General features: G+C 56.8%; 1 protein-coding gene across 3 annotated transcripts; it reads left to right on the top strand.

Moving 5' to 3' along the window:
- Window positions 1-1,966: 1,966 nt before the first annotated feature.
- Window positions 1,967-25,056, top strand: MAP2K2 (mitogen-activated protein kinase kinase 2). 3 transcript variants are annotated; one of them, XM_025293222.3, is made up of 11 exons: window positions 1,968-2,384; window positions 5,998-6,208; window positions 10,492-10,638; window positions 15,572-15,649; window positions 16,302-16,353; window positions 16,424-16,548; window positions 17,114-17,327; window positions 19,140-19,204; window positions 20,329-20,390; window positions 21,271-21,316; window positions 24,922-25,056. In XM_025293222.3, exons 1-11 carry the CDS (start codon window positions 2,293-2,295, stop codon window positions 25,039-25,041), a joined length of 1,212 nt encoding a protein of 403 aa, XP_025149007.3. In that variant the 5' UTR covers window positions 1,968-2,292; the 3' UTR covers window positions 25,042-25,056. The 3 variants fall into 3 exon arrangements, with proteins under 3 accessions (XP_044803882.1, XP_025149007.3, XP_025149008.2); XM_025293223.3 differs by lacking the exon at window positions 24,922-25,056 and adding an exon at window positions 22,975-24,481 and having other exon boundaries at window positions 1,973-2,384; XM_044947947.2 differs by lacking the exons at window positions 21,271-21,316; window positions 24,922-25,056 and adding an exon at window positions 20,612-20,987 and having other exon boundaries at window positions 1,967-2,384.
- The last annotated feature ends 497 nt before the right edge of the window (window positions 25,057-25,553 follow it).

Genomic DNA, 25,553 nt, shown 5'->3' with positions numbered 1-25,553 from the left:
TATGTTTACTTAGATTATGTAGCTATTTTTTAAAAACATTGTATCTCTCAGTGTCTATGGGGTCTAATACTTAAAAGGCTTGCAAATTAACTGTTAAAAGAATGACTGCAGGAACTTCCCTGGTGGTCTAGTGGCTAAGACTGGTCATTGGGGTCCCAGGTTTGATTCCTGATCAGGGAAGGAGATTCCACATACTATGAGTAAGAGATCTCATGCAGCTTAAAAAAAGATCCCTCTTCAATGACGATCGAAGATCCCAAGTGTCACAACCAAGACCTGGTGCAGCCAAATAAATAAATATGAAAGAAAAAAAAAAGACTGCAGGGTGGCCGGACAGGAAGTGGGCAAGACTGAGCCAGGGGAACCAGGGGACCTGAGCTGGACCTAGAAGAAGTGGATCAAATCTCCCTGTCTATTTCTTCCCACGTGAAGCTGCACCCCACCATGAAACATGCACAGGTGCTCAGAAATGTGAGCTGCCTCAAAACAATGTGGTGAGTTTTTCAGGAAGTCAACATTTTCCTATTTAAATGACTGTCCTTTATTCTCTCCCATGTACTGCTTTTTTTTCTTTTTTTAAACTGATGTTAAAATCACTTTTCTTGTAAAATGGTTTAGCCATTGTGGAAAACAGTACGATAATCCCTCAAACAATTAAACATAGGGACTTCCCTGGTGGCCCAGTGGCTAAGACTCCACCCTCCCCAATGCAAGGGGCGTGGGTTTGATCCCTGGTGAGGAAACTAGATCCCACATGCTGCAACTAACAGCACAGCTAATAATAATGATGATGTAAATTTTATTTAATTATGCAGCTAAAGATCCCACATGCTGCAATGGACCTGGTGCCGCCAAATATTTAAAAAAAATAAAAACGTAGAAACGCCACATGATCCAACAATTCCACTTCTAAGTAGATATCCAAAATAATTGCAGACAGGAATTTCAACAGATATTGGTACACCCTTGTCCATAGCAGCCCTATTTACAACAGCCAAAAGGGAGACATACCCAAAAGTCCATCAGTGGATAAACCGAGAAACAAAATGTGGTCCAACCATGCAGTGGAACACTGCTGCTGCTGCCGCTGCTGCTAAGTCGCTTCAGTTGTGTCCGACTCTGTGCGACCCCATAGACGGCAGCCCACCAGGCTCCCCCATCCCAGGGATTCTCCAGGCAAGAACACTAGAGTGGGTTGCCATTTCCTTCTCCAATGCATGAAAGTGAAAAGTGAAAGTAAAGTGGAACACTATTCAGCCTTAAAAAGGAAAGAAATTCTGACAGACGCGAGAACGTAAGTTGGACCTTGAGGATATAGACGGACCTTGAGGATATTACACTGAGTGAAATAAGCCAGTCACAAAGGACAATTACTATAGAGTGGAAGTCTGGGGGAGTCAGTGTTTCATGGGGACAAAGTTTCAGTTTGGAAACTGAGAAAGTTCTGGAGATGTTTGCGGGGATGGTTGCAAAACAATGTGAACGTACTTAATGCCACTGAGCCATGCATCTACCAGTGGTAAGTTTTATATTAGGTATACTCACAACAACAAAAGTTTTTAAATGACGTCTCTCTCATGAAGGAATGAATGGTAATTGACATTATGAGTTTACAGGACATGTTCATAATTGGCAAAAAGTCTTCAGTTGACTCTGACAACTTAAGTGTCCCACAACTGTTGAGGATTTTGCTGGCTCACGCAGTCCCAGTATGGAAACCACAAGGTTCTAAGGAGGTGACCTCTCCCCCACGCACACCTGCCCACACATTCTCCGTCTCGCCCTGCCTCCCCCTGCGCCCCTTCCTGGTGCCCCAGGCGCATGCGCACTCGCTCGGTGGGAGGTGAGTGAATGCGCACGCTCCGGGCACAGTCTCGCGTCAATCTCCGCCCCTTTTCCCTTCGAGGAGGCAGCCTCAGGCTGGTGCGCACGCGTCGGGGCGAGGGGCGGGTCCCAGCGCGGCTCCCCCAGGTGGTGGCTCTCGCGAGAGGCCGGCCCGCGATCTTGTAGCTCCCCCTCCCCTCCCTCCGCCTCCCGGGCTCCTGCTGCAGCGTCAGCCCCTGTTCGGCTTCGGTGGCTGCGGCGGCCCCGATCCCGCGGCTTCAGCCCCGGCGACCTTTGGGGCCCCTCGGCCCAGATCCGCAGCACCGCCCATCTTCGTCGCCTCGGCGCCGGCCTAGGCCGCGGCCGCAGCCCCGGGCTCGCGTCGGTGCCGCCCGCTCCCGGCCCGCCCCCTATGGGCCCCGGCTAGAGGCGCCGCCGCCGCCGCCGCCGCCGGCCCGCGGAGCCCCGATGCTGGCCCGGAGGAAGCCGGTGCTGCCGGCGCTCACCATCAACCCCGCCATCGCCGAGGGCCCGTCTCCTACCAGCGAGGGCGCCTCCGAGTGAGTGGGCCGGGCAGGGGCCGGGGAGGGGACAGGATGTGTGTGTGTGGGGGGGTGTCCCAGAGTCGCGAGGTCTGGGGACGGGGTCGAGGAGAGAAGAGGGGAGAGGCCCCGAGTAGCGAGATCTGGGAAGGGGGAGTCCCCGAAAGGAGGGGAGAAGGCCCAGGTAAGGTCGGAGGAGGGATCCCTGAAGAGGAGAGGAGAGGATGAGGGACTCTGAGTATGATATTGGCGGGAGGGGGTCCCTGAATGGTGAAATTGGGCTCTGGCAGGGTTCTTGCTGGGAGATGATGGTCTGATAGTGAATCGGTCCCTGCGGAGATAAGACGGGGATATGAGACCCTACAGAGTGAAGCTATGGTAGTGATCCTCACCTGAGGGGAGAGGATGGGTCAGGGGTCCCTAGTGGTGAAATCGGAGGAAGGGGGAGGAGTCCCTGAGGAGTGATGTAGAGGGAAGGAAGGGGTTCTTGCATTCTAAGAACAGGGCGCATGGGGTTCCTGAAAGGAGAGGATGGGGCTGGCAGGGTCCCCGGGAGTGAGCATGGGGTAGGGGGGTCCAAGAAAAGGGGAAGAGGGTGTCTGAGAGATGAGGGAGGATCTTAGGGAATTTGGGGGGAAGGGAGCCTGAGAAGATTTTGCTGGTGGGGAGAGAAGCTGCTGAACCTGGGGAGAATGGTGAGGCATCCTGACAGGGGCAGAGAGGCTGGAGAAGTGGGGAGCGAGAGGGATTTGGAGGGCCAGAGGTGGGGAGAACTCGGAGCAAGAAAGAAGTCAGGGGGCCTGCTGGGACCCCTGAAAGCAAATGAACAGAGATTCTGAATTGAATGGATTAACAAATCCTTGAGGGGCTGGAGAAGTGGTGGTGGTGGTTTGAGGCCATGGAGGGGGATGGGAGGACTTGAGGGGAAAGAAGGGGACAGAGAAAGAACCTGGGCCTTTGGGGGTTGCCCGATGGCAGACTTGTCTTCAGAGCACATCCCTGACCTCCCCGCTTCGGTTCTCCATGCTGGAGTGGAGCAGGACAGTCCTAGAAACCCCTGGCCTGGGTCCGTGCGCCTTGTGCAGGTGTGATCTGTGAGAACCCAGAGGTGATGGGTGAATGGCATGTTTGGGGCCTCTCAGGGGACTTGGCCTCCCTGTAACCAAATGAAGGAGGAGCGCCTTGATGCACATGTGTGTGAGTTCACATCTTTCTCTGTCCCTGTCAATGTGGGGACACATTCCTGATTCTCAGAAAATTCGCTTGTTCTAGGGACTTCTCTGGCAGTCCAATGGTTAAGACCCCGAGCTTCCAATGCAGGAGACACAGGTTCGATCCTTGGTCAGGGAACTAAGATCCCACAGGCAGTGTGGCTCAGCACCCCCCACCCTCCAAAAAAATCCACTTATTCTTACAAGAGAGCTCCTTCATCATAGTTGCTCTCTCTCTTTTTTTCTTAAAATGTGATCTGTGATTTCCATCCCTTCAAAAATTTCCCTAGTAGAAGCCAGGCATTGGAATTCCAGAGTGTTGTTTTGTTTTTTAATAACCACAGTGGAGTTGCCATTAAATGTAAGATGGATTAATCAGCTGACTCCAGAATGCATTTTAGATGTCTGTTGGGCAGGCTGAAGACTTTCCAGGGTCTGAGGGTCTGGCCACAAAAGCTGCCTCTTCAGCCCTTCAGTGGAGGAGTTGTGGCACATACATTTACTCCTTTGCCTCCCCTCCTCTGTCCATCGCATCCTTCTTCCCCCTTTATCCAGGTCCCGGCTCAGGCGGCCGCTCCCATGAGCCCGGGCTTTGCAGGCAGACTGGACACAGGTGTCATTCACTCCAGCCTGTGCCACTTCCTTGCCTGTGATCCTCAGGCAGGTTACTGACCCTCTGAGCCTTCTCCCTCCCTTGTGGGCTGGGGTCTGCAAGAGACTCGCCTCCCAGGAGGATCATGAGAACTCAGCAAACTGGTTAAAGCTCTGGTACCTGCTCGCGATGTGGCACCTACCTCCCAGCGACCTCTTCTTGCTACCAGCTCAGGTTGACATCACCCAGCAGCAGGTCATCTTGCTCCAGGGTGTCCTTTTGCTCACATCTCTTTAAGTTGTAGGCAAGTCATGATTGATCTTGGGGATTGAACTCCACTCTACCCCTTTATCTCCTGCTTGAATCCCCCTACAAGATCTCCCCGAGCTGGGCAGTCAGCTTTGGCCTAAATGCCCTGGAGACAGACTTCCCTGGATGCCCAGTGGTTAGGGCTTGGAGCTTCCACTGCAGGGGACACAGGTTTGATCCTTGGTTGGGGAACTAAGATCCCATATGCTGCACAGTGCGGCCACTAAATAAATTAATAAATTGTATAAATGCCCTGGGGAGTGGTGGCTGGGGGGCCTCTTCTCTAGAGCTGCACTCACTGTTTGGCTAGAGCCCCAGGCCATGCCAGCCCTTGACACATGGCATGTTCAAATTCAGGGGAACTGTAAGCATAATATGCTTTCCAGATTAGTTCATTTCACCTGTTTTTTTTTTTCAAATGTGGCTAGAAAATTTTAATTGCACACATAGCTTATGTTCTTTTTCTTAAAAAAAAAAAAAAAAAATTATTTGGTTGCATCCGGTCTTAGTTGTGGCACGTGGGATCTTTAGTTGTGGCCTGCAGGCTTAGTTGCTCCACGGCATGTGGGGTCTTAGTTCCCCAACCAGAGATTGAACCCACCTCCCCTGCATTGCAAGGCGGATTCTTAAGCCCTGGACAACCAGTGAAGTCCCTGTTCTCTTTCGGGCAGCCCCGAGTTAGTCCTCCTGGGCACTGAGCATTGAGCTGGCGTCCACCTGCCTGTTACAGGGAGCTGCCTTCAACTCCAGGATTTGATTCAAAGTCAAGTCACCAGGGAAAATAGCATACTGTCAACATTTCCTTTGAAAGTTCCCTGAATCACCCAATAAAGTGCCATATATGTGGTTGGTTTTTAATCACCGGGTCTAGGAATGTGTGTGCGTATAAACGCTTAGTGTTTACAGTAATGCTTGGGATATAATAAGCGCGTGCTGGCGGAACAGAATGCCCTGCATTTGTCCGCACCGTTTATAAATTATGCCCCTGTCTTTACCCATCCAGTGGCTGTGTGTAATCCATTTAAATTAGAGGCACAGGTGTAGCAGCTTATTGTCGTCCTCCCCTAGGTTCTGGTTCCTTGCTCTGAGGCCACTCTGAGTCTCAGTTTGCTCCTCCATCCTCATGAAAAATCCTGGGGACCTCCACTCCCTGACACCTAGGCTTCTCCCCATGGTTCCTTCATCTCCTTCCCTTGTGGTCCAAGCCTTTGTGTCAGGAAAGAGGCCTCCTGGATCTGATATCAGAGCCATCGACCTACAGCTCATCCCCGAGATCTAACCTTTATGATGTGGTGAGGGGTGGCTGGTTCTCGGGGAGGCCGGCTGTGTGTCTGTGGATTGTCTGTCTTTCCTACCAGATGATAGGCTCTTGAAGCACAAGAGTCAAGTCTGATTCACCTGCTGGCCCCAAACCCCAGGGCCCAGGATGCAGTGGTGGCTCGGTGACCCTGGCTCAGACTGAGTCATCTCCTGGTGGCTCCCACACTCTCGCTCACCCTTGCCCTCGGGGTCTCTGCAGAGCACACCTGGTGGACCTCCAGAAGAAGCTAGAGGAGCTAGAGCTCGACGAGCAGCAGAAGAAGCGGCTGGAAGCCTTCCTTACCCAGAAGGCCAAGGTTGGCGAGCTCAAGGACGATGACTTCGAACGGATCTCCGAGCTGGGAGCCGGCAATGGCGGAGTGGTCACCAAGGTCCAGCACAGACCTTCGGGCCTCATCATGGCCAGAAAGGTGAGCCGCAGCTGGCAGTAGGGCGACTGCTCTGTCCCCATGCTCTGTGGGCGCCGGTGGTCAGCGGTCTGGGCAGGTTCCCTGGAGATAGGAGGGAAGGTTAAAGAGTGCAGGCACCTGCTTTCTGATTGGCTCCTGGGCTCAGAGGCCCCACCTCCCCAGCTTGGGTTCTAATTAGATTGTGGCAATGCAGGCTTGCCTCAGGCAGCTCCTCCTCTAAGACTGCCCTCGGCCTTCCCGGCTGTGGCTGCAGTTCAGATTCGCAGGAATGGACTGGCTTGAGAAAGGAGCAGATGGAAGAGAGGAGAGTCAGGTTCCCTTAGAGCCAGCTGCCCCCTGACATCAGAGCCAGAAGAAAACCCTGCCCACCAAGACCAGCTGCTGGGAGCGACAGTCACCTTTGGGGAATGGGGTCCAAATGACGTGTGTTAGCCAGTGTTCTCCAGAGAGAGGGAACCACTGGGGGTGTATGGGGGAAGAGTAGACACTGGCTCAGGCAGTCATAGCAGCTGGCGGTCTGAAGTCCGTGGGGCAGGCCTGTGGGCTGCAGACCCAGGGAAGAGTTGATTCTGGAGGTGGATCCGCATCCCTTCTAGGAAGGCCTTCACCTGATTGGATAAGGCCCACCACTTAGACGGTCATCTGCTTCCTTGAGAATCTGATGATTCCTGTGTTAAATCACATCTAAAAATACCTCCACAGTGACGTCTAGATGGGTGCCTGACCCAACAACTGGGTGCCATGGCCTTACCAAGGGGTCATGTGAAGTGACCATCACCTCCCTGTTCAGTGCAGACCCCGATGCTGAGACGTCCCTCACTGGGGCTGCTGTGCAGCTGCCCTGCTGGTCTGTGGGGGAAGGTCCCTGAGAGACACTGGGGGTGGGGAACAGAAGGAGGTCCCCACCAGGGGACAGTGGCTCCTGCACACGTCCCCAGGGCCATTGTGTTGACGTGTGACTTAGTTCATACAGTCATCTTCCTTCAGACGTAGAAAGCTCCCTCTTTGGATCCCATCATCTGGACCCCATGGTTTCATAATCGCATTCTTGGACACTTGACCACCCCGTACCCTGGTGACGGGATCTGCACAGGGCCCGCCTTTCCTGGGAGACGTGCACTTAGGGCTTCTGCTGGGGTCTGTCACTTGCCTGTCCCTCTGCCTGCCAAGCTCCTCCCTCCTGAAATGTACAGCCCCTTGTTTTCTATTTCTGTCTGCTTTCCGCAGGCCTCCTTTTCCAAACCAGAGCAGCCCCAGAAATCCCTGCTCTGCCTGAAGCACCCCCAACTCCAGGGAGCAGAAGGGCAGCCATGAAATTCAGACAACAGTGGGGGGTGGGAGGGACTTGGACTCAGAGTGCTCCTCAGGGTCAGAAGGGTCTTCAGGCTGGCCAGGACTCTTCCGGGTGGTAGATAACCTGACTTATGTAACCGTGGATCTCTGAGAGTTTGTCTACAGCTTCCTTAAAGCCTGTGAAGTGGGGCTTCAGAGTTTAAAGTTGGAGAGTTGGGCAGGTGTAGTCTAGCTAGGAGTCCTGCCCCATGTATGTCTGTGCCCAGCTTTGACCCCTGCCTCAGTCACAGACTCTCTTTGCTGTTTTTGCAACTTTCCAGAGCTTCTATAATCCTTTGAAAATAAAATCTTTGGAAGGGGAGGGAGGGGAAGGGACTCCCCTTAGCAGTCCAGTGGTTAGGACTTGGCACTTTCACTGCCAGGGCCAGGGTTCGATCCCTCGTTGGGAAACTGAGTCCAAAAAAAGAAAAGAAGGGTCCAAAAACTGGGGGGAATGGGTCTCAGATTTTGTTCCGCATCAGGCGTGATCGCCTCTGGTTGCCTGTGGCCTGTGCAGCCACGCACCCAGGGTCACACAGTTCAGGGACACCTTCCCTGGTGGCCCTGGAGCCCTCAACCGGTCTATGGGGGTCCAGAGCTCCTGGAGGGCCAGTTCACCCCAAAGGCCTGTTTGCCAGTATCCAGCCAAGGACACAGGTGGGGAAATTGAGGCTCAGTGACCTCCTTCCTCCACTACCCTTGGTGGAATTCTGAGCTCCCAGGAAGCTGAGTCTGAATTCCACGCATTCCAAGGGTGTGAGCTTATCAGATGGCCCAGGTGTAAGGGTGAAGGTGGGGCTGGCCGGCAGGATCAGCAGGGATCCTGCTGTGGGCTGCGGTCCCTCCTGGCCCTCTGATGGGCAGGGCAGTATCCTGACCAGTCCCACACGAGCAGTGAGGCCAGTCCCACAAGACCCAAGGGAGCTGGTCTCCAAATGTTCTCTGGACTCCAGCGTGGCATCCCTACTCCTCCTGCGTCCTTGTGAGAGCCCCAGGCTCGAGTCCCAGGAGTGTGTTGCGCCCACATGGGTCTCCTGACTTCCTGTGCTCCCAGCAACGGAATGTGTGTTCAGCCTCTGTGTGTGTTCCTCCCCTCGGCCCCTCTGGCTTTAAGAACGGAGGTTACAGGCCTACCAAAGGCCACGTCCCAACGCTGGCCCCCTTCTTTGGAGTGATGGCCCTGAGTCAAAGCTGGCACAAAATGTGTACTCCTGTGCCCGTAGACCAGCAGCTCTGTTCTACTGAGAACCTGAGGCTGAGCTGGTCGGTGTCTGGCTTGGGCTTGAATCCTCTTGGATCTGTTCTTTGCAGTTGACCTAGTCTGTGGGCACGTGCTGGGTGTCCCGTCACAAGAGAGAGCCATCCTGCTGGGGTGGCTGTGGGAAGGCACGCTGTCTGAGGGCCTGTGACCAGAGCTCGGCTCTGCAGGCAACCTTCAAGTAGGGGTGGGATGTTTTGCCTGGGGGCCTCGTGGGTACCAGGCACCGTGTTGCCAGAGTCTTCCACAGTTCTCCAGGTTTTGAGGGGCATTTGTGTGGGTCCCACACATACACTGTGCCCCCTGAACTTGGCCCACACCCCTCTAACAGGCAGCTCTCTGTCCTTCCACCTGGCACCCCCACCTTCCCTTGTCCATCTGGCTGAATCCCACCCATCCTCTGAGGCCTGGCTTCAGTGTCACCGGAATCCTGGGGCACCTGTCTGATTCCTCCATCAGCACCTCTACCACCTGGGGTTGCTCTTCCTGTGTCTCACCCATTCCCGGTGGCATGTTCCCTCCAAGCAGGACCTTCTCTGCTGTCTGCTCATCACTGGCCCTGCGTGTAATCAACTCCACAGAAATGTCTGTTGAATTGGTCACTTTCAGATACCTGGGCTCTGGCTCTGCCTCTCTGACAGGGGTGGGTGGAATTATACCCTTTCCTTGTGGTATCGCGATGGCTTGGGCACCTGGGACTCTGAGCAGCCAGGTCAAGGATCCACAGCCTGGCTCTCTCCCACCATGCGGGGAATCTTGGCTTCCCTGGGGTTTGTAGCTGGGCATTACTCTGGGCCCTTTGTCAGCTGTCTTCTGCGTCTCTCTAGGCGGTCCTTCCTCGTCTTTCCAGGTATCGTGATGAATTTGGTGACAATCCTTTCTGTCGACTTGGACTCAAGGGGAAGGGGAGCCAGGCTCCCAGGGGGGCAGCAGAAGGTTCACTGTGGTCTCTCGGCTGGCAGGGGAAGGGGAACCCACCCCAATGAGGGGCAGCGGTGAAGCAATTGCCCTGTTGAACAGGGTACTGCTGGGTCTGCTCCTGGAAGGGCTGACACTGTACAACTTGATTCACAGAGCTCCCCCTGTAACCAAGTGGACAGTGTTGCCTCTGATGATACGTTTTTTAAACAGCTTTAATGAGATGTAATTCACCTACCATACAATTGAGCCTTTTAGAGTATTTAACTCAGTGATTTTTAGTATATTCGTGGAGCTGTGCACCATCATCAATTTGAGAACATTTTCATCACCCCAAGATGCATTCCATCCCCATGAACAGTCACTCCCCCACCCACCCTCAGGCCCTGGCAACCAGAGACCCGCTCTCTGTGACTGAGGGTCAGCCTGTTCTGGACGTTTCCCATTAATGGAATCACACCCTGTGTGTCCTTCTGTGTCTGCTCCTCTCACTTAGCGTTATGTTCTCAGGCTGCATCCATGTGGTAGCGTGTCGGGGCTTCTCTCCTCATCATGGCTGAGTGGTGCTCGCATGCGTGGAGGGACAGCATCCTCGGCCTGTCCCTCCTTCAGTTGATTCAGGGCATACGGGTTGCTCCCATCTTCCAGATTCTGTGAACATTCCTGTTCAAGTCTGCACTTGGGTGTGCGTCCTCGGCGCCCAGGTAGGTGGATGACCCCTCCTTTCCCGCCCCCTCAGCCGTGCGGCCCTGACCCCGCCCCCTCTCCCCCGCAGCTGATCCACCTGGAGATCAAGCCGGCCATCCGGAACCAGATCATCCGAGAGCTACAGGTGCTGCATGAGTGCAACTCCCCGTACATTGTGGGCTTCTACGGGGCCTTCTACAGCGACGGTGAGATCAGCATCTGCATGGAGCACATGGTGAGCCCACCCCTTCCCCCACCCCCTAGAGCCCTGGCCTGTTCGGGGGGCCTAGCGCAGGTGGGGAGGCGGTGCAGCTGTGTACACACTGCACATAGCTTCCTTCGTTTCTTAAGCACCACATAGCCTCCTCTCAATTTTGCTTTCTCCCTGGATCCACGGGAGACACTGCTCTCTGTGGGTTCAGAGCCAGCCCCATCTTGTTCCCTCCATTGGTCATCCCGGCGTCCATGTGCACCCATCAGGTAATTTACGAAGCACTGTTGACAGACACTGAGGTTGTTCCCAGTCCCTGCTGCGTTATGAATAATGCTAGGTTGAAAGTCCTTGCACCTGGGACTTCCCTGGTGGTCCAATGGTAAAGACTCTGTGCATCCACTGCAGGGGACGCAAGTTCAATCCCCGGTCAGGGAACTAAGATCCTACATGCTGTGTGGTGCGGCCAAAAAAAACAACAACAGGAAAGTCTGTGAACCTAAGCAGGCCCACCTGGGGAGGGCTGCTTGAAGAAATGCTTGACTGCTCCTTCCCACATGCCCTCTAGCCAGAGTGCGTGGTCTGGGACACAGCTCTGGACCCCCAGCTCAGGCCTGTGGGGATCAGGCCTCTGCAGTGGAGGGTGGGCGCCCATCTCCTTTAAACCACGGCTGATTCCTATGCACCCCGTCATTAAGGAACTCTGGTCTCAAGGCTCAGAAATGGGTGGGATTGAATGTCATGAAAGCAGAAGTGGTCAGAGCTGAAGGCCCCTGGAGGAAACACTGCCGGCCCTCTGCCACCCGCCCTCGGCAGGTAGAGCCCTGCCTGAGCCCAGCCGTCCAGCCCCGGCCCTCGGGGGCCCTTGCAAAACCAGGATGCAGTGTGGCTTTCAGCAGGCAGCTTCCGTTACGCCCAGCCTCCAGCCCACTGTCCTCTATGTTGGTTTTGTAATGAAGGCAGGAAACGAATTTAAGCAAGAGCCCACCAGGAATGCTTGTGAGCCACAGGGAGGGTTCCCCCCCAGCTGCTTTGCCCCAACCTGGCAGTGCCCAATGGGTGCCCTTTCCCCACTGGGGAGAAGGCGGTCATATCTGCCCGCCCACCTGGCCACCTCCTTGCAGATGAGAGTCAAGCAAAGTCAGGGCGAGAAATGGACGTGAAGTCACTCTGGTCTGAGGGAGCCTCTGCTGTATTGTAATGAACCCCCCACTCCCACCCCCACCTCTCCTTCTTCCCTCCCCCGCTTCACCTCCTCTGTGTGTTTTTGGCCACAGTACACAGGCGTGGCACGTGCAATCTTAGTTCCCTGACCAGGGATCAAACCCGCACTCCCCGCTTTGGAAGCACGGGGTCATTAAGACCCCGTGAAACCACCATGGACGTCTCCCCATCTCCTCTTCAGCCACCCCCATCCCTGCTCCCTGCATATCCTGAGTCAGGAGGCTCCTCTTTCCTGGCAGAGGAGAGGCAGCGTCCCAGCCCCGCCCCTCCTCTTCCCCCTCCACTCAGTGGGTGTGAAGCATCGGCTCCTGTGAGGCTCCTTCCCGGAGCACACATGATGCTGGGGAGAGGCTGGATTCTCTTTGCTTGCTGGGCTCGTGCTTTAAGCTCCTGGTTGGGCTCTTCTGGTTCACTTTCATAGCGAGCATAAGAGGACGGTGGACACGTAGATCACACGCAGACTCCAAGACACGGGCCCCAGTGTGGCCCACGCACCCTGCTTTCTGCTAACAGGTGAGGGCCCACAGAGCTGTGCCTTAGGGAGGGGGCGCCCTGGGCGGGGAGGGTGTGAGGAAGGACAAGACAACAGGAAGTGGCGAGAGAGCCCAAACCAGTCATGCCCTTGGGATCCTGCACTTAGTGGTGAGGGGGCACTCGCAGTCCCCCCACCTCCTTTTGCGGGACTCTGGAAAAATGTCACACTGGGTCTGTCCGAGAGGGTGAGGATGGGGCAAGGTTTCGCCTGTACGCAGGGTCCTGCTCTTTGGTTCTCCTCTTCCACCGGAGAGCTTCCAGCTCTAACTTGTGGGAAAAGCCCCCTGGCTATGATGAGCAGCCTCAGTTCAGCCCAGGAGAAACTCACCTGCCAGTGTGGAAAACAGCAGAATTGGCAGCTGCCCCGGCACCCAGACCTGTTCCTGGGGGAAACAAGAGGCCCAGACCAGTGGACAGTGGTGTCTCGGGGCTGCAGTGGCCAGGGAACAGCTGACTGACCGCTCAGAGGCACCTCTTGGTATTTCTTGGCCTGCAGTCAAATCTACCAAAGAATGCAGTCCCTTTTCTACAATAATGAAAAATCAGATGCGTCCTTCAGCAAAGGGGAGGTAAAGAATGACAGCAGGCAGCTTCCCAGGGGAGAGATGAAACCCACAGTTATGCTCCAGAGGAGCAGTCTTCCAGGAGAAAAGAGTGCATCGTACGAACCCACAGATGAATGGACAGACAGGCTGGAAACGTGGTCTTCCTCTGTGTACATGGATGTGTATACAGGAGCATGGAAGAATCTGGAAGAAAATAACACACTTCAGGAAGGCTGGTGGAATTTCTGGGAGATCAGGGTACAGTTCACCTGCGTTTGACTTTTTAAGAGGAATGTATCAGGTTTCTTTGGAGGTCCAGTGGTTAAGAATCCGCCTGCTAGTGCAGGGGACACGGGTTCTATCCCTGGTCTGGAAAGAGTCCACACGCCCTGGAGCAGCTAAGCCTGTGCACCACGACTACTGAGCCCGTGCTCTAGAGCCTGTGCTCCACCCCAGGAGAGGCCGCTGCAGTGAGAAGCTCTCACGTGGCAACAAAGACCCAGGGCAGCCAAAAATAAATTTTTAAAAATCTTAAAAAAAAATGGTACTAAAAGAAAGATGTATTCGTGTGCTCCGTTCTCAATGAGCGGAGGGCTTTGGGATGCTCAGAGGACACAGGCAAACTGAAAGCTCACAGTCACGCATAAGGAGTAAGACCCGGGCTCAGAGGCACCTTGCCGTGGGCCTGTCACGCCACATCCTGTCCCATGTCTGCTCAGCTGTGGACCAGGGGCTCTCCACTGGGCGACGTGGGGGCCCTTCACGGTTGTCACAGCCAGGGAGATGCTTCTGGGGGGCAGGGACGCTACCCATGGTGCCCAGGATGGTCCCTCACAGAGAATGGTCCGTTCTGATGTTGGGAGCGAGGTGAAGAAGAACCTCACTGTGTTCTGAGCCACCTCTAGACCCCAGCCTGGGGCCTCTCCTGCCCCCATCTCCTCATGAATATTCTCCCTAAACACCAACCTACAGGCGTATCACAGCCCTTCAGAAAATTAGGAGTGTGAGGAGCCAAGTCGGAGAGCAAAAACCACGATCCTTTTTAAACATTCCTTTAAGGTTGAGAAAATGAGAAGAAGGGCTTCCCTGGCGGTCCAATGGTTAAGAGTCCGCCTGAGAGTATGGGGGGACACGGGTTCCGTCCCTAGTCCAGGAAGATCCCACATGCCATGGAGCAACTGAGCCCCTACCCAACAACTCCTGAGGCTGTGCTCCAGAGCCCATGCTCCACAACAAGAAGCCACCGCAATGAGAAGCCCTGCACACTGCAACGAAAAAAACCCCCTGCTTGCTGCAACTGAAGAAAGCCCAAGTGTAGCAGTGAAGACCCAGCACAGGCAAAAATAAATAGTGGTTTTTTTTTTTTAATGAGAAGAAAAGGAATTCCCATCTCACCAAGCATGTAGAATGGGGCTGGGCTGGCAGCCTGTCTGCTGGGTGCACCAGGCCGCCTCATCCTGTGGGTTCCTCTCCAGCCACACCCACCATGGGCGCGTGCACGGCCACTCGCCCCCTCTGGGGCAAATCCATAGAGCCTACATGGATTCCCAAAGTGTCAGAGGGCTGGGGTTTTCCAGAACTCTCAGCACAGCCCTTCTCACCAGACACAGTGGGGACAGAGGGCTGGGAAGGGGGACTAGGCATCCCCGAGGCTGCAGGCTTCTTCCCCACTGCCCAGCGAAGTGAGAGGCCTCCTGGGGCAGCAGGTGGCCACAGGGGCCCTGGAGCAGGAAAGAGAGAAAATAGGCTGTCCTCCCCGCCTCGAGTTCACATTTCAACCACCTCTCCCAGCATCCCCCAGGTCCAGCTCTGGCTGCCAAACACCCTGGGGGCATTTCCGCCTGGCCAAGAGGTGCTGTAGGCCGGTCGGCGACCCCTGGGCTTGTGGTCTCCACGTTTGCACAAGACCTTGCACAAGACACTGGGTTTCTGTCGTTTCCTCATTAGTGTGTGGATTTGGGTCCCCGCCCGGGTCGGGGAACCAACTAGGGTGACCTGTGTCAGGTCCTTTGCTGGACATCCCAGGAGCAGGACAGTGAGCAGTGGCTGTCGCTTGCTCCCCTTCCCTGTGCCCCTCAGCCATCAGGCCTTCCTGGTGGAGCCGGGGAGCCTTCGGCCAGGGAGCAGTGAGGGAACCCATGGGCTTGGCCTCCCTTCTGCACTGGACCCTTGCCGCTGGCACCCCTGTGGTCTCGCTCCCCTTTCCATGGCATGGCCGGCTTGCTGGAAGGGGACCCAGGCCCCAGAGCTGCGAGTCCACTCAGGTACACTCTCTGGTGCTCCGGCTGTGAGCTCAACCTCTAGCCCGTGGAGCACTGGCCTCTGTGGCTCCTCTCTGCCTGCTGCTAACTGGCAGCCTAGAAAAGGTTGAGTCCTCTTGTCCAGCCAGGGCCTTGGTTCCAGGAAGCTCAGCCGCCTGGGAGCACGGTGGCAGCCTTTCTGGTTCTTGAGCCCTTGAAGCAGTGGGAGTCCCTGCCTTGGGCCCGTGGGTTGCCTCTGGCTGTGGTCTGGCCTCTTTCCTGCAGACGTGAGTGAGCACCCACTCGCCAGGAGCCTGGGAAGTGGTTTGTTTTCCAGCCTGCTGCTCTGGTGTCCCGAGGCCCTGGCCTGGCAATGGCTCAGAGCAACTTGCCTCTCCCCTGTGCTGTCCCCAGGATGGCGGCTCCTTGGACCAGGTGTTGAAAGAAGCCAAGAGAATCCCTGAAGAGATCCTGGGCAAGGTCAGCATCGCGGTAAGTGTGTAGGCACACTCCTGGCCCTGCACTCTCGGGGTTCATTACTGCTTCTCCCTGCTTCCAGGTGACCAGGCTTCAAGGAGCCCCTGGAAGCCAGTGGTGGGCATCAGCGTGGTCCCCTTCAAAGAGGCATAGGTGCCATTGCCAGCCTCCACCAGCTGTGTGCCTGAGTGGGCCAAGTCCTTTGCCCATGAAGTGGGGTAATGCTCCCCAACCCATGCAGGCCTTGGGCGGGGGAGGAGACGCTGTGACCCCAGACACGTGGTGTCCCATGGTGCTGTCATCGTTGACTGTGGCCTCGCTGACTCGGTGAAACAGCCTCTCCATCCTTCACCCTATCAGCCTGGGGAGCCTGAGCACAGTCCCAACAGTGAAGGGCTTAACAGAGGATGCCCCTGGGGCTGGGGTGACCTCCAGGGCAGGAGGCTGGCTGGACAGTTATAACCTCGGGCCTTGTCTCAGCTCCCAGGGATCCCAGCCCCTCCTCAGACGAGGAGAGAGCATTGCCCACGTCACAGGCAGGGGGCTTTGTGAGAGTCAATGAGGTGGGTGACTGTTCCCACCCCAAGGATGTGGTGACTGTCTCGTGGCCACTGTGGCCTGGCCCTGGGGACAGTCCCCCTGACGGCGCCCTGCGGCTCCCCTGCAGGTTCTGCGGGGCCTGGCATACCTCCGAGAGAAACACCAGATCATGCACCGAGGTAAGGGGAGGGCACCCCAGCCTTGGGGTGTGCGGGGCGGCGGTGTCCTCACTTCCAGCTCTGCCCCCAGACGTGAAGCCGTCCAACATCCTGGTCAACTCCCGGGGGGAGATCAAGCTGTGTGACTTCGGGGTGAGCGGCCAGCTCATCGACTCCATGGCCAACTCCTTCGTGGGGACACGGTCCTACATGTCTGTGAGTCCCGCGGTCCGCTGTGCCCCCGGGTTCTTCTGCGGTCCTCCCTGCCACCAACCCCGTCAGTTTTTCCCCGATTTCCAGGTTTTCCAGAAGCCTGCTCTTCCCTGTTGTGCCATTTCTGTCTTTGCTGGGTTTCTCCTCTCCTTTGAATTTCCAGTCTCCTTCATCTTCTCACTTAGGTTTTTGTCTCTCTGCCCAGCTTCTCTCCACTGCTAGTAAAAGTCCAGTCGGGGAGAATCGTCAGTCAATTTCTGAGCCAGGCAACTGGCCCTGCATTATTTTAGTAGCCATCCAGGGGATTTTAAGAGCAAATTACGAGAAGTCAGTCTTGGGATTGTCCTAAGAGCAAGACGTCCCTGGGCAGGGCACTGTCCAGCTGTGGGTTGTGGGTTTGTGGGGGGCTGCCGTCAGCTCAGATGGATGGAGTGGAGGGAAGAGACGGAATGGCCTACTTTCTGTCGGGGTCTCTGGAGGGGTCCCAGAGTGGGACAAGGGTGCAGGGGGACCCCAGGGTGCCAGTCCCTCCTCATCACCCTTGGGGTGTCTCCCTGTCTACCCGCAGCCGGAGCGGCTACAAGGCACCCACTACTCGGTGCAGTCAGACATCTGGAGCATGGGCCTGTCCCTGGTGGAACTGTCCATCGGCAGGTACCCCATCCCCCCGCCGGACGCCAAGGAGCTGGAGGCCATATTCGGCCGGCCCATGGTTGATGGCGCAGAAGGAGAACCTCCCAGCATCTCGCCACGGCCGAGGCCCCCCGGACGCCCCATCAGCGGTAGGGCTCAAGGCCAGGCTTCCGGCTTGGATGGGCCCCAGAGCCTGGGGATGGCAGCTGCCTCCCCACGGGCCCCTCTCAGCACCAGCTGTCCCCCTGGGCCGTGCTCCCTGAGGTCAGTAGTCCTCAGATGGTCCTGTGGCTTCTGGGGACAGCACTGCAAGTGCCCCAGACCCTCCCGTCTGGGGCCGCTGCACCTGTTGCTGCCAGCTGGCTGCGTCGAGAGGCTCAGTCCTCAGCCAAGGCAGGAGTGGGGTAGAGGGGTGGTTTCTCCCACATTTTATCACGAGAACGTTCAAGCATACAGAAAAGCCAAAGGGTTGCCCAGCAAGCAGGCTCGCACCCACCACCTGCCATGGCTGTTCTCCTGTGTCAGGCCCAGCCTTTCGGGGAGTGCAAACTGAAAGGAATTCAACTCAGGGTCTCCTCCAGTGGCTGCTTGGCTTCAGCTCTGTTGCACAGCCCAGCGTGGGCGGGAAGAGGGGTGTCCCGCAGAGGTCTCGTGGTACCTGGACCAGCCACCTGTGAGATTCAGGCTGATGCTTGCACCATATTGAGGGCTGGCTCAGGGTCAGGATCAAGGTCCCAGCTCAAATGGTATAATTAGGCAATGGCACTTAGGGATCTGTGACTTTATTTTTCTTAAGTGACCAGAAGAGAGTTGAATTAAGTTTGAGACCAAAGGACCACGCAGTGGACTGCAGTTGGTTGGCTGGCTGGTTCCTAACAGCTTTTTTGAGATAGAATTCACATAGCAAAGGATCCACTCAATTCATGCTAATAACACTGGATTTCTGTACCTTCACAAGGATGTCCGACCACCACCTTACGTGAGTCCAAAACATCCTTGTCAGCTCAGAAGGAGCCCCTGTCCCTCTCCCCTCCGCTGACAACCAGGAACCCACTTTCTGTCTCTGTGGATTGGCGTGTTCTGGACGTTTCCCATTAGTGGAATCACACCCTGTGTGTCCTGTGTCTGCTTGGGGTCTGTCCACGTCACAAGTGTTGGTGCCTAGCTCCTTTTTTATGGTCACATAATATTCCACTACTTGCATCATTAGTTGGTTTCACAATATTTTCAAGCCCAGACCCTTGCTTCCCTGCTGCCATGCCCAGACTGCTGGGCTATTGTAACTTCCTCCGAGGGGAGAACCTCCCCCACCCAAATCTGTGTCCTCTGACCCTGGCCCCTCCTTTCCCTGCCTGACTCCCAAATAGCGCCCCGACCTCCCAGGCAAGGAGGAGCAGTGGGCTATGCCAGGCCATTCGCCTGCCAGCACCTCCCCCAGCCCGGCCCCAGCCCGAGTGCCCATTTCAGGCCAGGGGACAGAAGGCAAAAGTCCAGCTGCCAAATGCAGGCCTGGCCAGCTGGGTCTAAGACAGGGGTCAGCTACCTCAGCCGGCCACCACTGTGAGCCCACAAGTCTGGGCAAGGTCATACACACAGCTGCCCGCCCACTGCCAGCCCCACCCCCACCCCCACCCCCCGCCAAATGCCCTGCTTGCACAGGGAGCAGGGGTTTGGATTTGGGACAGCCCAGACGCAGCCCCATGCCAGATGTATGCCTTGTCAACCAACGTTCCTATCTGTTTCCATGTTTGGGGGTTGTTTCCTTTTTCTCATTGACTGGAGGGTCAGGAGAGAAGTTCCTTTCCCAGGAGGGCAGCCAGGCCAGGGAGCCTGCCCTGTGGTTTGGGCCAGGTGGGAAGAGGGTGGTCGGCCTCACGTTCCACACACTCAGGCCTTGATGCCAGACAGAAGCACAGTGGCCACCTGCCCATCTCACCCGAATTCATTTCTGCCCCGGGCAGGTCACGGGATGGACAGCCGGCCTGCCATGGCGATCTTTGAGCTGCTGGACTACATTGTGAACGAGGTGCGTGCCCAGAGCCCCGCTGGCAGGTTCTCCACACCAGCGGGAGTAAGCTATTCCAGTTGGAAGTCATCCCCCCAAGAAGAGAACTGGACACGTAGACCGTGGGGTGTGCGGAGGAGGGGCCGCAGGGAGAGATGGAGACCCTAGTCTTCAATAGGATGTTGTTATGTTACCAGGTGTGAAGACATGTGGCCTCACTTCTACCTGTGATACATAGACCTACTCTCCCTAAGGGGCTGTTTTCTTATCTTTATAGAGATGAACCCAGAATTGTTACTCTGAGCCCAGGGGCTAAGTGCAGGGGCCCAGGCACCCTAACACCCGCACCTCCTTTTCTGAGCATCTTGGTGTCTGTGTGAACTCGTGAGTCCTCCCACTTCCTTAGAGAAGGTTCAGGCATCCCCCCCCCCCCACCTCAGGGAGCCCCCCGCCCATGAGAGGGCAGCGTGGATGCCCACTGTACAGATGGGTACATCAGGGCATGAAGAGGGGAATGGCACAGGGCCCAGCAGGAACTGACCCCAGAGCCAGCCCTCTCAGTATGGCCGCATCACTGTCCTGGGCCCTCTGGGACAGACATGGCTTCCGGTAGCCCTGGGGCATTGGGGCGGCTGGGCTTGGGCCAGGCTTGGCTCTCAAGGTGAGCAGCTCAGAGCAGGGTCAGTGATGACAGAGCAGGGCGGGTGGCTCTGGTGACCGCACTTGCTGCAGCCAGCGGCGCTGCCCGGGCCCGGCTAGCACGTCCTCCCCTGGAGGTGGAGGAGTGGGCTTCTCCAGTTTTCAGGCCCAACCCCAGCAGCTGCTGCCTGCCTGAGATCCAGACCCTCAGCTCACTCCAGGCACTTCCAGAGGGGGCGGACGGGATGGCCCTCTCCTTCTCTCCAGAACCAGTTGTGATCCCAACATGGGAGCTCTTGAAAGAAAACTGGGAAGAGCCTGACCCAGGTGGCAGGGCAGGCGGCAGGGCTCCCAGGGAAGCTGCTGGAGGGAGTGGGATGGTGCCCTCTGCCTCCATGAGAGGTATCCTGAGGGTCCCCACGGCTGCACAGCTAGGAAGCATCTTTCCCCCTGATTCCCAAACCATCCTTGACCTCTGACTCCCACCCATCTGGTCTGTCCTTCAGCCTCCTCCCAAGCTGCCCAACGGTGTGTTCACCCAGGACTTCCAGGAGTTTGTAAATAAATGGTAAGATGGGGTGGGTTGGGGGAGCAGGCTGCCTGCTTCCTGGGGTGACCGCCAGGGCCTCAGGGATGCTAAACAATGGCAGCATCTGGTGGGACCAGAGCTCAACTGAGAATCGGTCCCCCTCCCAAAGCTGCTAAGTCTCACCCCTAACTCATCCCCACCACCCCGAGTGAAACCAGGCTCTTTGGAAATCACACAATTTCCGCCCTGCCTTCTGCCAGCAGGCACCCCAGGTTGCTGGCCCTTCAAGCCCGTCACCTCCCAGCTCCCAGGTCAACCTTCCAAGCCTGTTTCAAGGAGGCGGCCCTCTTTGCCCTCTGTGGGTGATGCAGCCTCAAGCCAGCGGACCGTGGACCTGGAGGGCCAGTCTGCCAGGCGCCCTGCGTGTTTAGACGCACACATGGCAGCCCGGGCTTGCACGTCCCACAGCCGATCTGCAGCTGTGGGTGCTGCCATCCCCCACCACCCTGTGAACCTCTCTGTGCCCTTGGAGGCTGTCAGTTTAAAGAACTGCCACTCAGCCCTGAGCTGCCATGAACAACTGCCTTTACATAGTTCTGCTTTTCTGAAGGAAAAACATCCATTTTGACACTTGGACTCCTGAGCTCGGGGTTTTTTATTAGATGTTTAGCTGCGGTTGCTACTAGGCCTCTAAGCTAGCAGCAGCCTGGGGCTTTCCCACCCTCTGTCCCTTTCCCTCTTGTCCTGGTCCCAGGCCCTTGCCCTTCCCTTCTGGGCCAGGCGTCCTGCTCTCACACCAAAGGGTGCGGTGGGGCCCCTCGCCCCCAAGGTCCAGGCAGCCAAGGGCAGAAGGACGCAGGCTCCTCCCCTCGGCACTGACTGCCCGCTTCTCCTCTCTCCCACCTCCTGGGACCCGCAGCCTAATTAAGAACCCAGCTGAGCGAGCAGACCTGAAGATGCTCATGGTGAGTGACACCCAGATTTTGAAGATTCAGGTGTCCCTAGCAGACCCTCCGTGCCCCAAGTGAACACCTGAGTGGGCTCTGATGACGTGGGCTGGCATGTGGAGGCCGGGCGAGCTGCAGAACCCATATGGGTCTCCCTGGCTCACTGGAGGGTTCCATGCAGACCAGCCGAGTTCCTCCCAGCTCCCCAGGGACAGAAGGGCCTGCATGCCCAGGGCTAGGGCTCAGAATGACTGGCCTCTGAGGCATTGGGGGCACCGCGGGGTTATCTGCCTTCCTCTAAACCACGCCGCTCGATGTCCTTGGAAACCAAGGTGGTCACCAGAACTGACCTTCTTACCAGCAGAGCTGCCTGCCAGCCTTAGGTGGCCATCACAGCACCTTCCACCCACGTCTGCTGAGGACATTAGGCCTTCCTCCACTGCCGGGTCTGACTATCTGAGTCTCAGAGAGAAAACACTTCCAGGCACTCTTCGTGTCCACAGGGGAGAGAAGCAGCCTCTTGGGGTGGCTGCGATGTGGAAGTGTGAATAACCTAGCCACATGGGCTTCTGTGCCCTGCCCACACCTGCAGAGGCCCCCACCCAGCCTTCCTCCAGCTCTGCACCTCGGGACCTTTGCACAGGATGGTCCTGATCCTCTGGGGATGTGTCCTGTTGCTCTCTCCCCAGCTGTGGCCCCTGCTCCAGCACCTTCCCCAGAAAGGTACCCTGTCTGAGCCCACCCCTGTTAGCTGTGGGTCCCGGCTGTAGTTAGTCTGCTGTGAGCCTGGCCTGGCACACCTTGTAGGGTAGGGTCAGCATGAACCTGCTTCTTTCTAAAAGTTTCTTATTAAGTCCAGTGACGTGTGTTTCGGGTACGCATGACAAAAGAAGCCCATGTTCATGGTGGACATTACAGATCAAGGGGACAGCAGCACAAACTTTGAAACCCCCACGGTCTCCCCCCAGCCCAGCTCTGTGCAGTTCACACAGTTCAGGCCCACATCCAGGTCTCTGCCTGGGCGACACCATGCGCTGGGTGGGGCTGACTGCTATCTTGACCACAGGGACCCTGGTCCCTTGATTTGTTTTTTTTCACCCAAGCCTAAGCCCCTTTTAGGAAGGTGGGAGTAGTCTTGCTTCCCCAGCTGGTGAAAGAGACAGATGTCGCTTGAGGGCGTAGACCCCCACCCTTCTGAACCAGGGACCTCTGGGAGTCCAAATGGGAAGTGTGACCGTGAGGGTCACTTAAACTGACGGAGGAGGTGCGATCCTGCTCCCCGGCCACACAGGCCCTGTTTCCAGGCTCAGGAGCCTCAGCTAGTGGTTGCCACCTGGACAGGACGCACGGGGAACTTGCTGTCCTCACAGAGACCTGTGGTTCAGGTCAGCTGTCCTCACGCAGGCAGCCCTGCCCCCTGCGACACGGGGCCACACCTGAGGACATCTGTGTTTGTCGCACTGGGGGGCTTCTAGCGTCAGGTGAGGGGGGCCAGGGAGGCCACTCCACAACCCACTGCAGCACCCAGGGAGCCCCACAGAGGGTCACCCGGGGCTTCAAGGGGCACGGAGCAGCCTGCCCCTTGCCTGAGACCCTGTCCCACGTCGCTGGCCCTGGGGTGGGGGTCCAGCCATCTGTCCAGAGCCAGACTGCTCAGGCCACTCCTTCCCTTTCAGAACCACACCTTCATCAAGCGGTCCGAGGTGGAAGAAGTGGATTTTGCTGGCTGGTTGTGTAAAACACTGCGGCTAAACCAGCCCAGCACGCCCACACGCACCGCCGTGTGACGGTGGTCCTGCTGCCGCCACCAGGCCTTCCCCCCGCCCCGCCCCGCCCCTCCTGCCAAGCCCTCCGAGGGGATGCACACGTGGCCCTCAGGCCCAGGGAGGCCAATACCGCTGTGCTGTCTTCTCAGATCCTGCTTCCTTAGGTTTAAAGAAAAAAGAAAAAAAAAAAAAACAGGGAAAGAAAAAGCAAATGTGCCAGTCGTGCTTCTTGTTCCTTATCCTTGGGGTCTCGGTCCCTGTCCAGCCGGGGTGGACGCCTCCACCAGGGCAGCCCAACCCCCAGGGGACGGTGACCTTGGGCACTGACTTTGCTCCTTTCCAAGCTGTGAGGCCTTGGAATGGCCCCCAGAGAGAGGGGGTGCCATCTTGGGGTGGATGTGTGCCCCTCGCCTAGCGTCTGCCCCTTGGAGGTGGTCCCCCCAGCCCGGAGGAACAGTCAGGTCCCCGATGGCTGTCATTGGGTCCCCTCTCCAAGCTGCTCCTGCCTCTGGCTGCATAGCCTGTCCTTGGCAGAACGTGACCTGCCCCCCAGGAGGTACCCTCCTGTCCCCTCCTGTGCTTCGGGGAGCAGACTCTTCTGACAGCAGCCTGAGCTGACACTCGCTCGGCAGAAAGGAAGCCTTGGGTTTCCAAGCTGTCGTGTGGTTGAAACCCCAGCAGATCGTGCAGATAAGGCCTCTCCCCCCACGCTCGCCACCCGACAGATGTGGGCGGGTGCTCTGTGTCACCTCCACTCGCCCAGCAAATCAGAAGTGACCACCTGGGGCACGTCACTCTCTTGGGGCCTTGAACTCTCCAGCCGCAACAGATGAGAAATGAGTCGGTGGCTGTGAGGTTGTCCCAGCTCCCAGTGTCCATTGGGGTGCCCAGCCAGGCCCCCTGCCGTGGTCTGTGTGAGGCTCAAAGCTGAGACCCAGCCTTTCCACCTTCAGGGCTGTCCCGCCTCTGATGGTGGAGGCCGCCTCTGAGCCATCAGGCGGTAGGAAGTGGTGGAGGGCAGGGCCTCTTCTAAGGCTTCCCCTCCTCCAGACTCTCCGAAGATGAAGCTCTGAGCCTCCCCCCAACCCCAATACTTCCTGAAGGCTTGAAACAAGTTGATATTTATCTGTGATAAGTTTCAGAGGAAGGTTCTCCGAGGGCAGTGGGCCTGGGGTGAGCCAGCTCTTCGTTTCTGGAGAGGGGGGCTGCAGAAGATGGGGGCATGTGGCCCTTTGGGAGCTGCTGGATCCTTTTCTTCTCTGGGAGACCCTTCTAGTCTCGTGTGTTTTTCTCCCCCCTCTGTGGTCACCAAAGAGAAGACGAGTTGGTAGCTCTTCCAACCAGGTTTCTGCCACTTCATCGTTGCCCCTGAAATCTCACCTAATTTAGAAAAGAATAAAAAAGATAACTAAAAGTGGCAGAGGTGTGGCTCTGTGGGCACCCTGGCTCCCTCCGGAGCCTCAGAGGGGGAAGGGGACCTAATGGGTGAACTGTGACTCAGCATCTTGGCCCGTAGGCACCCAGCACTGGCAGTCACAGACAGGCCCATCGTCGGGCCAGTCCTGTACACAGTCAGGCTTCGGGCCTGACCGCTTTCTGTTAACAGAACCGACAGCCACTTGCAAGGAGGAAGAGACCTCGTCGATAGGGGTTCTAGGGGTGCCGGAGAATTTGGGGTAGGTGGGGTGAGGCCTCCAGGGTTGGTGAGGGAGCCCAGAGAGGAGGATTCGAAAGCAGGCGCCTCTCCCAGTCCATCGGCTCCCCACAGCTGCTGCCTGCTGTGTCACTTTGCCAGGACCCCAGGGGCCCTAGGGAAAGGACCGGCAACATGTGGCTTCTCCCTTTTCCCATTCCAAGGCTCATCCAGGAACATACCGGAGCCCTGGAGACCACGACGAAAGTGACTTTCGACAGCCCGAGGTCTCCTCTCTATCGCGCCCCCTGCAAATGTCCCTAGACTGGCACCCTCTGCTCTGACACCCCATCTCTTCCGAGTTTGTGGGGGTCCAACCCTGGCTGCTCCCCACAACCTGGTGGCCACAGACAGGCCTAGGGATGCAGTTCCCTGTCCTGCCGAAGCCCTCTCCTGCGAGGGGGCAGGCTCTTAATTCCTGAAATGTGCAACTTCTGTTGCTTTGTGGGTTTCCTGACATGTGGGGGTCCAGGCAGAAGGCAGAGTCAGTCTGCCAGGTACTCCCAGGCCCATCCCCAGCTTCTTGTGAAAGACTGCGTTCTGTGTCAAGGTTCCTTGTGGCTGTTCCTTAAGCCCTGAGACGGCCAAGGGCATGAGATGACACGACTGCCATGTCCAGGGACCCCCAGCGCCCCTCTGTCTGACCGCATGTAAATCAGGAAACGAATCTGAGAGCTTCAGAATCTCACCTGTTGGGTGTTTTCTCACTTGGGTTTTGAGTTTTCTTCACTTTTGGGAGTTTGGGGGCCTTTTTTGGTTTTTTTGTGTGTGTATGTGTGTGTACCTCGTTTGGAAG

This window comes from Bubalus bubalis, chromosome 9 (genome assembly GCF_019923935.1).
Source record: "Bubalus bubalis isolate 160015118507 breed Murrah chromosome 9, NDDB_SH_1, whole genome shotgun sequence".
Lineage (NCBI taxonomy): Eukaryota > Metazoa > Chordata > Mammalia > Artiodactyla > Bovidae > Bubalus > Bubalus bubalis.
This window is presented reverse-complemented; position numbering and strand designations above follow the sequence as displayed.